General features: G+C 36.5%; 1 protein-coding gene across 1 annotated transcript in view; it reads left to right on the forward strand.

Annotated features, from left to right (window-relative positions):
* The window catches only part of USH2A (usherin), a 396,109-nt gene that overhangs the window by 46,067 nt on the left and 333,854 nt on the right, over positions 1-16,188 (forward strand). Inside the window, 2 exon segments of the mRNA XM_050894852.1 lie at positions 9,300-9,495; positions 10,300-10,430. Of these exon segments, the coding sequence (XP_050750809.1) occupies positions 9,300-9,495; positions 10,300-10,430 (327 nt within the window).

The following is a 16,188-nucleotide window of genomic DNA, read 5'->3' on the forward strand; positions in this document are numbered from 1 at the left end:
GAATTTAGACTGACTGTCACCATCTAATACAGATTATGGCTCTACCTGTTGTAGTAACTAGTAAATGATCTGTAGAGTGAAAAGGTAATGAAGACCCAATGTTCACAGCTGATGAGCTTCAGGGCTTTTTTTTTTTTTTTTTTTTTTTTTTTTTTTTTTTTTACTCTACAGTAGTTTTAGTGTGGTCCTATGGACTCCAGCCCCGTTCAGTAGATGGAGTGCAGTAGGCACAGTCCTGGAGTTCAGCTTCCAATTTAGTTTCATTTGAAAGGGAACAGTTCAAGTGGTCCAAGACAGCTCCATGATGCAAACCAAAGCACAGTAAATGCAGAAAATGTGGAGATTTTCTTGAAAACTGCGTGCCTAATCCAAGGTAAAACACTAACATAGATTTATCTTCTGATACTTGGAACATCTGTAGATACTTAGGACATCTGTAGATTGCAGTCTCTGACTTCAGCTAAGAATGAGATCTTTTAATGCAGTTGTTCTACAAAATATGTCTAAGATAGGAAGAGTTAAAACATTTTGGACTTGATATTAAATGTCTCTTGCATAGTTGAGCACAGGTAAGAAAATACTGAGACGTGCCCATACATATGTATTTGGAAGTTATTTTCTTGCGGGTCTTATTCATTATTTTGATCTAAACCAGTGATTTGGGTAGTGCTTTTTAAAACATTGAAAACTGAGCTTTGAACTTATTTATTTAAGGACAGCCTGTAAATGTCAATTTCCCATACTTTTTACAGTCATATATGACATTTGGTTATCTTTAAAATAATCTGTAGTAGCAACATGATTGTTCTAATAAAAGAATAAACTTAGTATTACTTTTTACTGCTCTGTGTTTTCAGATAGTCGATATTAAGGTTAAATTTCTTGGAATTAATTAAAAGGCCATATTAAAAAAATCTAGATACAATTTAGAAAAGACATTCTTATCATTGCTTTGCTTTGCTCTTAATAACAGCATTTCTCAATAAAAAGAGATTTTGTGAAGTGTAGTGTGTACTTGAAACTCGCCAAGTTGCAAAATTATAATTTTCCTACTAGTTTTATAATTCTTGGCCATAGGAGAACCAAAATGGGGTTGTTTACTATAAGTCTTGGTCTTCTAGAGAAATATGTAGAGGAGAGCTTAGAATAATGGTGCCAGTTTACAGTTATTTCATGCAACCTTTGGTTTTCTTGGAAGCTTTTCACATACAACTTAGCAAAAGCAAAACCATGATGTATGAGTTAAGAAAACTTGCTCAAAGAAGATTCTGTCCCTAGATTAATTATTTATCTCAAAAAAAAAAAAAAGGGAAAAAGAAAAAAAAAAAGAAAAGGAAAAGAAGTTGAGGTTAAGAAAGAATGAGCTACATCAAAGGAATGAATCCCACAATCCCACTGAACATTAGGTTTCCATCATGAGTACATGTTGTATTCCTTGCTACATTTATGTCTTTTGGAAACAGGCTTTCTAAAAATTAAGAAGGGGTTACGGAATAGCAATAGCAGTAGCAAAGGAGAGACTACTCTCACATAAAAAAACCCCAAGCAGTCTGTGCTTGCTAGCACAGAGCAGGAAGTGTTAACCTGAGAGCATTTGATATTGCACTTACGATCATGTGAAAGATCTTTGTAAAATTTCATAGGGGATCTAAGTTTTCTAGTTTTTTAAGCAGAAGTGTAGGATCTACAGTCTAAATGGGATTTGAACAGAAATTTGAAGTTTTTAGATAGGTCAAATTAGAAAAAAAAATTCAAACTGACAATGTCCCTTTAATTAGAACACACATTGTGAAATGTTACTTTGTAGGGATTAATTATAAATATTTAATAAGACCTGGAAGTTCACCAAGCACTCTTGCAAGACTTATGCTACCTTGTGAAAACAAACCAAATACGTTTTAAAGATGTATCTGCCTTATCAGATATTTTCTGTCAATGTTAATGGGTTGTTCCAGTGAGTGTCACATTTTTTATTTGGCATATATGCATTGTAACTATAATTGAAATGCTTGAATTAACTGTATTCATTCAGAGTACAATAAGGATGTTGTTTAATTATTTTCCTCATTCTTTAATGACCATGTCAGTATCTACTAAATATGAAATAAAATAGAAGTAGTAATAAAATAGAATTAATATTTGCAAATATACTAACAAAGCACTAACTACTTTGAATTTTATCAAGGATTTACATGAAATCCAAAGAGCTTAAAGGTTTTGATTTTTTTGTAAGGCAAGCACTTGAAAGCAAAACCAAAATCCATCCTGATTTTTGACTATCATTGGCATTGATAAAACTGTCTTATAGACTTACACCTATGTTTCTCAGGCTCCCACCCCAGTGAATTAGGCATTTATTATTTTTTTATTATTATTTTGGATTCAGTTAAGCATTTGATGAAGTAAGTTTCCAAATATAAACTTTTTTGGCAGGGAGGGGGCAAATGTTTTTGAGAAGAAATTGCATTGTCAGCAGGTTTTTTTTAACTTCTGTCCTGTTCTAGCAGTAAGTCACCACAATTGAGGGGGTATAAGAAGGTTTTTGGGTTTGGGGTTGGTTTTTTTTAGTATCTTGGACCAGAAATCAGAAATCCCTTGACAAGCTCTTAACATATGGCAGAGTATGTCCTTGTCACATTTACACTTAGTACAACTAAAATTACCATCTTGAATTTATCTGGCATATACATCTGGATAGGTGTTGCGCAGCAAAGTAATACCATCAACTGAAAATTTGCATAATTCATTACAAATAGAAATCTTAGTTTAGTTATTTGCATCACCATGTTATGAAATTTGACATACCAAATGGAATTTCTTTTTTTTTTCCTCTGAGTTCTGTTCTGATGAAGAAATAGGTTGCTATGAAATTTGAGATGATGGGAAGATGGGAATGCTTAAGAATGACTTGCAGATGTTGAGGGGCCAGATTAAGAAAGAAGAGGAAATAAATCCTCACAGAGCTTGTCTCTCATCTTATGAAAAAAATGTTCAGCATCTTCATTTACAAATTGTTCTGTAAATTCCCTTGTGTCCTGCTTTGGGAAACAGCTCTGCCTCTTACAAATGGAAACTGAGGCACCAAGAGTGGTGTCCAGATTTTGGTAACATTTATATGCAAAGACTAATTCATAGACATGAGTAATAGTATGTTCAAAAACTTTCCATGATGTCACCTGAAAAACTGGAAACAGCCCATGAAAAAACAAGACAATCGAACAAGGTCAGCCTTACCTTAGAACCTTAGAGCCTCCTTTAAATCAGTCATGCGGAACCTAATAGAGAAAGGTAATGGCAAAATATACAGGAATAGTTGTAGAAATAATAATAGAAAATAGAATTTAAAATAAATAAAGCAACTCTGATAAGTGCTTGAGAGGGTATGAATGGAACTGAGAGAGTAACTGGATAGAGTAAAAGCTTCAGGTCTTCAGAGTTTTCCATCCAAATAATTAATGGTCTTAAACATCTGCTGTCTGAAAACAGGATATGGCATTGTTGATTTACCAAGAATTGGATAAATAAGGCTTTTTATGTTGTTACAGAAGAATCTATTTAAACCTTAGTTAAAGGTCAATCCGACTCATCATGTTAGATGTTGGAATTAATGATACATAGTATCTGAGGAGCTGTAAATATTAACTATATTAAGTGGTCACTCACTTAATAACAAAGACTTCTAGCTCGCAGAAGGAAGCAAGCTAGCAAAAAATGCACTTTTTGGTAAGCTCTGTGCCATAATTTGTGTATCCAGAGGATAGGCCTGGGAGGAAGCTGGCTATATCAGAATAAAAAGAAAGGAAACCAAGCAGGCAGTTGATTGACTGGAGTTTTAGGAAACAGCAAGCGGAAAGGAACCTAGTCCAGTAGTCTTACCTGCCTGAAAATTTTAGATAACTTTTGACATGTCTGTGGAAGTTATGGGTTTGTCCATGAATCCGTCCCTGGAAAACTGGTGTAATTTCACAGTTCAAAGATCCAGGCTTCTAAAACAATTTGTGTACAAGCATTGCTGAAATACTGAAAGAACTTGTTGCAGTCTCGGATACCTCATGATTTGTTGCACGGGTGATGACATGCCGAAGGAATTGTGAAGCGGTCATTATCCCTTATACATTTTGATCTGATGTTTGTTAAGTTTTACTTAAGAGGTAGGCGGATGGCAACTAGCATTATGGTTGTCATTGTTACCTCTCAGAAATTAAGAAGGGTGGTCCAGTCTGAAAATGATTTTCAGGGGCTTATTCACTGTGCAGGATATTTATTTCATTTAATGTGAAAGAAAACTGAGACACAACTGGGTTGATGCTTCACTGTTGTTGGAAGTAGCTGTTGTAAATCATAGTGCCACATATATTTATTGAATTTCTATGATTTTTCACATATTCCATATAAGTTCCCAAATGATTAGCCAATCTGTTTTTTTTCCTTCTTTTATCCCACTAAAACTGTTATTAAAAAAAAAAAAAAATTCCATGCAATAGCTCCCTCAGAAGAGTGAAATTAACCCTAGAATACCTAGTAACTGTGGCTACAGCGCTCTATAATGTTACAGGAGAATGGAATTCAAAGGCTTATTCCAAATAGACAAGGTAGAAAGAGGGAAAAATAAACACAAGATCTCTTACAATTTAATATCCTGAGCAAGTCAGAGCTTTGGTAAAACAGAACACATGCCGAACTCATCAGCTGCAAAACATACCTTCTCCCTCTCTTTTATTTTACAGCAGTCCTACAGGGTTGGAGTCTAAATGAGAATTAGATGGAGTGGATGCCTGATTTGAAAATAGCTTTGAATTTTAATCCCAGAGAATTTAAGTGTGAATTAATTGACTGAGCAGCCTGATTGTCAGAATTAGTGTGGTTGCATACGCTTTGATTTTGTAGGACTTAGTGTGGCTTCAAGTAACTTCACCCCAAAAAAGCATAAATGAAAGCGGAGTTGAGTAGAAATATATCTTATGCTGCCTGACAACATCTGTGCCAGCGTTTGAGATCTCAGTTGTGTCCCATTATTGGAATGTGGCATTCAGAATGGTAGATCTTATGTTCTTTGCCAGTCAGGTTCTTTGTCAGTCACTTTGCCATTGCAAAGCAGCAGTAGTATCTTTTCTTAGAATGCTATTTGGCATACGGTATTTGTAAACCATCTGTTACATCTGTGCTTAGTTTCTAAAATTATGTTGCATCCTTTTAAGGTACATGGAGTGTTACGATGGAACCCCATAAGACGCTCTTCTTTTCTATTCTGTCTTCCTTAGTCACTTGGAGTCACTTAGAGTGTTCAAGCTTTGTTTTTTCCCTAATAAAACCTGGCTTTTGAGTTTAAAAGCTCTTTGGTCTTTGGGGAGTTCACAAGAGAGAGATATGGTTCAAAGCTCTGCTAATGTGTGGTCTTGATAGATAGTCAAATGCTGTAGTGAGGGTGCTGAGGAAAAGCCATGGGGAAATTAAGACAACTTCAGAGCAAGGCTAAGCTACACTGGAATAGATATTGCCTAGAAGCCATATTTATTTGGCTAATGAAGCTAAATGGAGTGAAAGCATACTGTCCATTTGGGTACAGACTGGCATCTTGTAGGAGGGAAAAAATAGTAAGTGATTAACTATCCTATTAATAGTCAACACTTACAGGGCAGCATAAATAAACATGGTTGGGTGATACACATAATGGAGTTTTTCAAAGACAAGACAGCCTTTCAAAATGCCTGAGAAGGTGGCATTCTAACCTTGATATCACTTCAGCAGATTTTTAAATCTGTGTACTGTTAATAACATATGTATATTATAGAAGCATATGTATAATATAAGTATTATAGGTGTGTATGTACACTGGTTATTGCAACTGAAGTTTGACTAATGGGTGTGAGATGGGAACTCCTACACTGCTTGAGAAAAGAAAAAAAGGAATAAATTCCAGATAACATAACTTTAAAAAAATAAAAAGTATGCCACCCAGAGGCAAGCAGCGGGATATTTTAAAAGCGTTGGGAGTAGAAGGTTCTAGTTGATCATGACTTGTTGCAAGTCTTGAAGTACTGTTACCATTGCCTTCTGAAGTATTTCTTTGAATATTTGTTGACTGTTTCTTCAGAGGCACTGTCGTCAGCGTTCTTAGTGACTAATAAGGAACTTGGCACATATAGGCTTAGGCTGCAGTCACTGGTGATCTTTCCGTAAGTGTGCTGGATTCAGGAATTTTGAGAAGGTAAGTTTTTAATAATAATTTTAGTAAAAAAAAATCCTGAATTCATTATTGGAAATAAGTTTTTGATCATAATTTTAGACTAATGAACTAGGCCAAGATGAGCTAAGTTTTTTGACCATCTGGCTCTATGTAATGTTTTCTCAGAAAACTTTTCACAGAAGATGAGTGGTTCAGATACTGTACATCAAGAGGACATGTTTGTTATTGTCCATAGGGAAAGCCATATATTTAACATGTTTTCTGAAGGGCCTAGATGTAACTGAGAATAAGGACATCTGCATGTTTGGGGGTTTTACGATTATGGAGAAAGGCTTGTTTTGTCAAGAATGACATTCTTTGTAAATCTACCTCTAGACCTTGTTCAGATTTGTCAAAGGCTTTTTGGGAATTTACCTATCTATTTTACACATGGTAGCCAAGAATCGACACCTGAATCTCTTGTTACCTTTGAAAATCTCAACAACTATGCTTTGGACAAATGTAGAGTTTACATTTGGTGAGTGAAGACCTGAAGACTGCCAAATGTACATCATCATGCTACCAAAAGTGAAAGTTAAACACAGCAGGTCTGGAAGTTAAATGCAATTCTTAACCTAACGAAGGTGTGACAAACTCAGCAGGGTGAGTGGGGGGTCCAGTGTGCATTTTTAGTGCATACAGGAGTGACAACTGCTACAACAGCAATTGTTTCACAGTCATTGTCAACTTTTGAATGACTACTTTTTTGCCAAGGCTTTTAAAAAGTTTTGTCAAAGTTTTAAAAGTCACAGAACAAGAGATATGGTAGTTCAAAGAGGCTCCGTGCTATGTAATCAAATGCCATCTTTTTCTCTCTTACTCCTTAGTGCTTGTGTGTCATTTAAGAATAGGTGCAAGCACAAGTGTGCGTAAGTAACTGATCTAAGATTAAATCTGAAATGAAATGACATGAATGCTCTCAGCCGCTATGTGGCTGGCCATGCTCAAATGGAGATTCAGGGCTGGCAGGTTGGTAGCTATTCCTGTACTGTTTTCCTTTCAAGGAGGACGTATTTCCGTAGACACGCTGCGAGGAGGAAGCTGCATGAGTGGGATGGTTTGGCTGGGAGCTCGGGTTTCTTTCTTGCGCTTCCCAAGTTGTGCAATGCCTGAATGAACCCTCTTGTCTCTTGTTGCTGGTGCTGTGTAATGCTGGTTTTCTTCAATGTAGAGACAAAGGGAGTGACCAGAGAGAGGAAAGATGGATGTAAATAAGGGAAGGACTTGAATAAGTTTAAGTTGTGTAACTTGTGTAACGGTTATGGTCAAGGCATTCCCCTCAGTGTACTTAAACTGGGCTAATCATGATGAGGCAGTGATTCTTCTGATAAACAAAGGTCAGAGTTTAAGGTCTCAAGTGAAGCCCTGCTAATTTTCATCCTGAAACCTCCTTTTTCTCTCACTGTGGTGATGTTGTGGTTTTTTGTTGTTTTGTTTTGTTTTTAACAGATTGCAAAAAGGTGCAGTGGCTATTGTTATCCTACCTCTTACTCTTAATTTAGTTTATTAAAACTAAATTTCAACAGATGAATTCTTGTGCTTTCATTTTCTCTCCCAAGTTGCTTTTGTTATGAGTTGTGACTGCTCCACAATTCTTGGACTATCTTAAGCTTATGTCTTCTAATTCAGTTTCTCACTTTACCCACAGTTGATGCTTTCCCAGCATCAGCCGAGTGAAACAGTTTAGAAACTTCTGTAGAGTTTCCTAATTGTCAGGGTATAGTGATGTAGGCACACTGGGCCTGAGTAATTATAATAGTGCTTGGAATAGTAGCCATGAAGAAAGATGAGCACGCTTCTGGAACTTAAGAAGAAAGAAGGTGCCCAAAGACTTTACAGAAGCAACTTATTTTGAAGCATTTAAATTCCTTCTGAAAGATGGAAATAACAATTGCAATATATTTTGTTTCTTAGATCCAGCAAGGCGCCAGTATTTTGGGAATGGACTTTTAGTAATGCTAGTTAAATTAAAAAAATTCTTCTAAACAAACATCTCTCCAGTGCCAGCATGTACCATTTTTTGAGCCAATTTCATAAAAACTAGTTGGATTGCTCACCATAAAGAGAATGTAATTGTCCAAAATGCTATCCCTTCGTTAACTTTAAGAAATCCAATTTGTTTTTAGTTCTTGATGAACCAGTAGGCACAATAAATTTTCTCCTTGAAGTTTTGTAGAGTCTATTATGAACTGATGATTATTCCAACTTCACATTCTTCAAAAAGCTCTACTTAGAAGGTAATATGGTGAGTTCATCCAAATAAAAAGTGAGCTTCTGAGGTGCTCCTGAACTACTTAAAAAATACTTTCACTGGTTTGGATTTAAGCTAATTAAGTACTTGAATATCATTAGTCTTTGTATCTAATAAATTTGAAAAGAAGAAAACAAGATAATTTGTTTAGGTGTTTATTTAAACGATGTACCTGGTATCCTAGTATTCCATTGGTGTCATTTAAAATATAACTTGACAGAGTTGATTGTGTGTAGAAATTTTGTGTTTTTTGCTTAAAATTTCTTTCTTGAAAATTTCATGAAATAAATGCCCATTAAGAAGTGCTGATATTTCAGATACTCTGTACAACATCACATATTTGGCCACAGGAGGCTTTTTGTTTCACTCACAAGGTCAAATGGTAACTCTGCAACCTACAGTTACTACAATACTACAAACTACAATAACAGACATTGTTTAAAATGTATCCAAATGGATGCATTAGGTGAATATGTCTTCTGTGCCTCAAACACAGTAGGCACCATTTTGCATCTTTAGAGGTTTAACTGAATCTGAATCTGAGGACATTAGCCTGTGTTACGTATCTAAATACTTAAAGTTTTATTCTTCTGCCTACCTTCCTTGATTTTAATCTGTTGTTAAAATAACTTTAAAAGATAAAAAAAGAAGAAGAGATGGTTTTGTTATTTCCCTATATGCTTTCTCACTTCTTGTCTGAAAACAATATTTTTAATATTTAAATGGGGGAAAACACAGAACAAAACATGAATATAGAGAGTATAATAGTGTTCTTGTAAGGTAAAGAAATAGTATTTTCTTTTTTTATTTTTTTTATTTCAGTGCGATCGCTGTTTGCCATTGTACAATGACAAGCCTTTTCGTCCAGGTGACCAAGTTCATGCCTATAATTGCAAACCTTGTCAATGTTACAGCCATGCAGTAAGCTGCCACTATGACTTAGCAATAGACCCTTTTCCTCAGGAACACTACAGAGGCAGTGGTGGAGTGTGTGATAACTGTCAACACAACACAGCCGGTAAGCCACACAAAAGAGAATGGACTGTTTGTTTTACGGTCACTTTTTGGCTAAATCTTGTGTCAGCTGAAATTAGTTAAGCTCAATGGCTGACATTCCAATAAATTCTCGTGTATATGTATTTTGAAACTATCCAGACAGTGCAGTAATTACAATTGAGTCAATACTTAAGCTACAGGGAAAATACTGCTAAAATTTGATCCAATCTTGTATAAAATCTTCCATGCAAAACACACTCTAATAAATAATTAGAACGTATAGTTTCAAAGCTGTTTCCATTACACATGCTAGAGCATTTAAATCTAGAATATTGTCTTTCTAATTGAACAAATTTAACATATAACATATTAAAAATGTTGTCAAATTTTGCTCTCATGTCAGTTTCTTGCTTATTGAGTAAAGGTTTCTATTCTGTGTAAGTAGTATATTTGAATACTTTTTTTTTTAACAGTTCTCTTCTATTTCAGTTTTCTTGGCTTTGTCTAGTAAAGGGAAAAAAGAAAAGTTTCAGGTTCAACGATAATTTTTCCAAAAAATGTATAGGCATTTGCATGGCACAGCTTTTATATAAGTGTGGTATTATGTAACAGATGGAAGTTTAATGGAGTAAAACATAGTTTGTAACAGGTTCATTGTTTCATATGCTCTGGATCACTAAATTGGCAGGTAGAGATGAAAGGTGCATTAAAATGGACGTCCTGAAAATTATAGAATTCTCTCAAAGGAATAGAGTCTTTAATTTTGAATTATACAGCTAATTTTAATGAATTGGAAGCCATAATGCATAACCTTTCTTTCATGCAGGAAGGAACTGTGAGCTGTGCAAGGATTTCCATTACAGACAAGCAGGCACAGATCTTTCAGCCATTGATGTTTGCAAACCCTGTGACTGTTACGCAACAGGCACCAAAAATAAGAGCCTCCTGTGTGATAATGTAAGTAGCCTCAATACAGAAAAATGACAAAACATTTTAATCGGCTGGGTAGACAGCAGTAAGCTTTTACAAAGTGTATTTAGATGGTAACTACTTTATAAAAAATGCTTAAGTTCAGCCTTTTCAAAATGATAATTGCCTTACGTCAGAGACTGAAAGCCGAGAAAACACAGAAAGCAATTTGAGATCTACTGTTGAAGAGTTATTCATCTAGATGAGCAACAGACGTAAAAGATGCTGTATGAATTTTCAGAAGTGAATAGTAGTTTTGGGATACTAACAGGTACTCTGTGCACTCAGTAGCGTTAAAACATCCAGGTTTTGAGTGTTTTTGAAGGTCATGATACTGTCTTAAAAGTACTAACAGATTTCGAAAATTCAGGCAATAAGCTGAGCCTGAAATTGAACTGAAATTAAGCTAGTTTTCTCTGTAATAAGACAAGGATTGATCTCCCTTTTAATTCATAAAGTCCATTAAAAAAAAAAAAAGAAACTCACAAAGTGATGCTGAAAAGAGAACACCATCAGCTATGCTTTTTAAGCCTATGGACCTCATTGACATGCAAGACGTACAGTCTGATAATAAATCTATCTGTAACTTTCAAAACATGCATGTTGAAAAAAAGCAGGAAAAGTGACTGAAGTCTTGAACATATATTAAAGATGTATTGTGGTTCATGTTCTATTCACATATGTCCTGTCCATTGCGAAAATCCAAATTTTGTTAGGAATAGGGAATAAATAGCTTCTTTGTCTGAAATATATTTTTAAAATATTTTAAAGGTAGAACTTGTTCTACAGGGAATTGAGAGAGAACTTCTTCAGCTTGTTGCTACATTTCCCGTCTCTTCTTTTTTTTCCGAACTTTTTTCATAAAACAATCTCTAGCATTTTGCATAGAACATTCTTTAGCATTTTTCATATGATGTGTTTTGTTATTGCATTTTTTTTGTCAGTAAGCTCTTGTGGATCCTGTTGTATTTTCATCCTTGGTTCCCTAGTGGTACAAAAACATGCCCAGTTTGACTCAGTGCACCTTCACAGGACTCGTGCATCAGTGCATATGCTGAGTGATATGTAAATTTAGCACAATGTGCTATTTAAAATAACCCCCTGTAGTACAAATAAAAAATAATTTATAATTTTTTGTCTTCTGAAGATGATACTTTTTGTCAGCATCACAAAAATGAAAAAAACCTTGAAAAACACAGGTATCATGTTAGGACTATTTGTTAAGGTAGAGGAAAAATGAAAGCAAATGCTGATTTGCATGTCCATGGTTTGTGGTGAAATGTTAACCTAAAACAACTTTGGCTGTGATTAATAATCAGAGGAAGAGTAGGTTACAGAAATCACTGCTTTATAGTGAAATATACAAGAATGTTGATGAAGCTTGACTATGCAAGTATGAATGGGGAGATAAAATGGGAAAAATGGGGGAGACTGGATTGCTCAATAAAGCATCAATTGACTGCTGCAGCAGAAGCAGAGCAGGGAGAAATGATTAAGAGGCATTAAAGAATAGATTAATAAGGCTGGGGACTAAAGGCTGAAATGAATTACATGAAATAGGAAGGCATCATTGAAGGAAGTGTTTCCAAATTTGACCTGTGGAAGATGGAATCGTAAGGAATAAGGACCCTACTCATGAAAATTAATTGTCACGTCACAATGATAATTTTCAAGGAAATATGCCAAAAATGGGGCAGAATACACTTTTACTGCATAACTTACCATTTTCTGCAGTTCATCAACATCTTTTTCTTTTCGCAAAGTGCCAGTTGTGTCACTAAGTTCCAAGAGGTACAGAGTTCCAAAATGAATCCATTCAATCACAAATTAATGTACTGAATCACACAGAAAGAATATTTACTCATCAAATGAAGCATTATTAATGTAAATAGTTTACAGGATGGGTAGAAGAGCTTACTGTAACACAGTTACTCCCATCTCAGTTCTTTGGACTGATCATGAAAACTTTATGCCTGTTCTGTTCACCTATTTCACTCTACCCTTGGTGAGAAAGGCATGTAGGTGTGTAGCGTTTCTCCCTTGCGTAGGTTCTCAGTTCTCGTACATCTGTAGGTCATGCCCACTTATAGATCAGTGTGTAACTTCATTTGTATTTTAAAGTGTGAACTAACATATTAAAAACTTCAAAATTATAACTTTATGGCTTGTAGTAATGAGTGGGATTTCGGAAAAGAAGTGTAGCAGCGCATCTATGAGCAGTTCATTAGACCTTTTTTGCAGAGAGGTCTTCCCTTGAGATTGGTGGGTACAAGAGAGAGAATTGCTACAGCCTGATAAAATTTGTCCACTTCTGTGCTGGTTACTGACATCTAATCAGTGTAGAAAAGGTACACGTTGGTTGCATTCTTTTTGTGAACATTTGTCACAAAACATTTCAAACAATCAGAAAGTCCAGATGAATTATTTGAGGTGCCTGAGTTTTATGAGAGTGAAAGAAGAATTGGCTGCCTTCTTCCCTTCTCCCTAACCATTCACACATGAGAAAATTCTGCCAGAATACTGCTGATGTGATCATTCTTGCTCTGTATGGAGAGCTGGAGATTAATTTCTTCTGGCCCTTATACCACAATCCTTGACTCATTTTCCTGTGCAGCTTTTTACCCAGACTGCTCTACAAATGCTTACATATTCAATCAGGCGCAGCAGTTTTTGTAGTCCTTTCATGATTCTATTATAATGTGCCATATATAATGGTGTGAAAAAAAGCACTCTTTTCCAGGGCTTTTGTTTCTAGGCAAAGCTGAAAGTGCTGCTATTGTTTTTACCCAGTCTTTGGAAGTACCATTCTGGTCTCAGTGAATTTAGGCATCTTTCTTTACTCAGCTTTTGCTGATTTTTAAAAATTGACTCTTAACATGCAAATAAATATGTATCATATACTTATTGGTGCAAAGAAGCTGTACTTTACTGCAGAGGATATTGTTCAGAGTTGCAAAGACTTAGTTGCCTTCTGTCAAGGTGGCAGCTGTATTGTCCCATGTTGCAAGAAAACTCTTTTTAAGGCATGAAGATGAACAAAATGTTAGTTACTGTTTTCTGTGAGGAGTCAAATGAAAACAGATTCCAGTGCTACCAAGTAAGTTTTTGAACAGGCTTCAGATTTCACCTTTCTGTACACTCCCTAAGTGTTGCTCTTGAATTTCTTCATTTTTTCCCTCAGAATTTTGAATGTTTGATTTCATTTTTTTATACATAATGGAAAAGCTAGCTAATAGCTGTGTATGTATATGTATTTTAAACCAAAGTAGAATCTTTATTTCTGATAATTTTACTTCTGAGTTGATAAATTCTTTGATCAAAAATTAGAATGAACATTCCTCTGTTCTCATTTTTCTACCTACACAGTTTTCAACCCATTTATTTTGATTGACAATAAATAAATAACTGGAATGTGTGTTACAAGGGAAAGAACATAGGTAAAGCAGTTAATTAAGGGCATTTCAGTCAACAGATATATCAAATAGAATAAGGAATATAAAGGATGCAAATGTGTCAATGAAAAGCTCATGTGCATAGTGGAGTCCATAAAAAATCAAGTTATAAAACACTGTGTGTATTCTGAATCCTGGATTTCCCTTCATGGAAGGCCTTTGATCTTATTGCTGAAATGAAGGAAAATGAGCTTTTTATGTTAAATAATTCCATGGCTTCATTTCTAATGGGTTTTGTACCATGGAAATGCTGGTTTTCTGTGATAGTTTGTCAAGTTATTTTGGTGATTTGGTCCATTCCCACCCTTTGGAGTGTCATGGGCAGAGTGTAAACACCTCATTTTACATTTTGAGCAGAAATGGTAGAAAGCTACTGACTTTTGAAAGTCATCATATGCAATGACAAGAAGAGATAGCAGGAGAGTGAAAAGGAACTTCATTATTACTGCTTATTCACTTTTCAGTTCCCAAAGCTGACATACCGAGAATACTCTCAGGTATTTGGTGGTCAGACCATTAACCTATGTGTGTGAGCCAGCACACCTTGCAGTTCTCATTTCCTAAACTGAAGAAAAGGAAAAGAAAAAAAAAAAGTCCTCAACCCCCTGGCTTCCCCCTCCCACTTCCTGAGATTGCAGTCAACTGAATGCTGGGGTCCTTGCCAGATTTGCATCAAGTAAGAAGGTAGTGAGAAGTATATGATTAGCATTTATGTCAAAAAGGCAGAACATTGAGATTGGTACCAATCAATTGCAAAGCCAGGAATGGCAGGATGAACAGAAAGAATTCCATGCAGGAACAAAATAATACCCATGGGTCTTAAAATCTAAGTTTTAGGGCACTGCCAGCTGGTGAAAGGCGGGTGCTTCTGTCCTGGTAGAGAGTAAATAATTGAATTTAGTAAAGACTCAGCCAATCGCAAAAGTTTTTTTTTGTCATGCATTTTGGGCTTCAAAACCAGAAGTTAACTTTGGTAAAAGAAACTTAGAAAGTGTCAGCTTTAGTTTTTTATTTAGTAACATCAAGCCACATCTCATATTTATTCTCCAGAATTGGAGAGACTTTCTGGTTCTGTTTGTGGCAGTATGTTTCTTCTATTACAGACACCAAAGAATAGCTATTTGAAATTATAGGCATATCCAAGGAGAAGAAGATAGTTTTAACTTTCAGAAAGGCTTAGGCCAGCTATTTTTTTCAGCAAATTCCATTTTATACTTTATGAATACATATGGTCAACAAGATTTTAAGTAGTCAGAAGATATATTTCTGAGACCATGACATGTACGTGTTGAATATCTACTAGATGAGTGCTACGGCTAAATAGTTTGCTGTACCCTAAACAATAATTAAGACAATTCTTTGGAATATGTCACCCTTTGTCCTGGGTACTTAACTCTCTTCTCTAGTCCTTGTATTAGTTTAATAACTGGACATTGGGAGGGTTCCTGAACAAGCTCCTTTTTGAATTTGTGATTCTAGATGTGATGAGTGTGGTGGGTTGACCGTGGCTGGATGCCAGGTGCCCACCAAAGCCGCTCTATCACTCCCCCTCCTCAGCTGGACAGGGGAGAGAAAATATAATGAAAGGCTCATGGGTCAAGGTAAGGACAGGGAGATCACTCAGCAATTACCATCACGGGCAAAACAGACTCAACTTGGGGAAAAATTAGTTTAATTTATTACTAGTCAAATCAGAGCAGGATAATGAGAAATAAAACCAAATCTTAAAACACGTTCCCCCCACCCCTCCCTTCTTCCCGGGCTTAACTTTGCTCCCGATTTTCTCTACCTCCTCCCCCCCCGAGCGGCGCAGGGGGATGAGGAAGCGAGGTTTGGGTCAGTTCGTCACACGTTGTCTCTGCCGCTCCTTCCTCCGCAGGGGGAGGACTCCTCACACTCTTCCCCTGCTCCAGCGTGGGGTCCCTCCCACGGGAGACAGTCCTTCACGAACTTCTTCAACGTGAGTCCTTCCCACGGGCTACAGTTCTTCGTGAACTGCTCCAGCGTGGGTCCCATCCACGGGGTGCAGTCCCTCAGGAACAGACTGCTCCAGCGTGGGTCCCCCGTGGGCTCACAAGTCCTGCCAGCAAACCTGCTCCAGCGTGGGCTCCTCTCTCCATGGGTCCACAGGTCCTGCCAGGAGCCTGCTCCAGTGCGGGCTTCCCACGGGGTCACAGCCTCCTTTGGGCATCCCCCTGCTCTGGTGTGGGGTCCTCCACGGGCTGCAGGTGGATATCTGCTCCACTGTGGACCTCCATGGGCTGCAGGGGGACAGCCTGCCTCACCATGGTCTT

Source organism: Gymnogyps californianus, chromosome 3 (assembly GCF_018139145.2).
Source record: "Gymnogyps californianus isolate 813 chromosome 3, ASM1813914v2, whole genome shotgun sequence".
In the NCBI taxonomy this organism is placed as follows: Eukaryota; Metazoa; Chordata; class Aves; order Accipitriformes; family Cathartidae; genus Gymnogyps; species Gymnogyps californianus.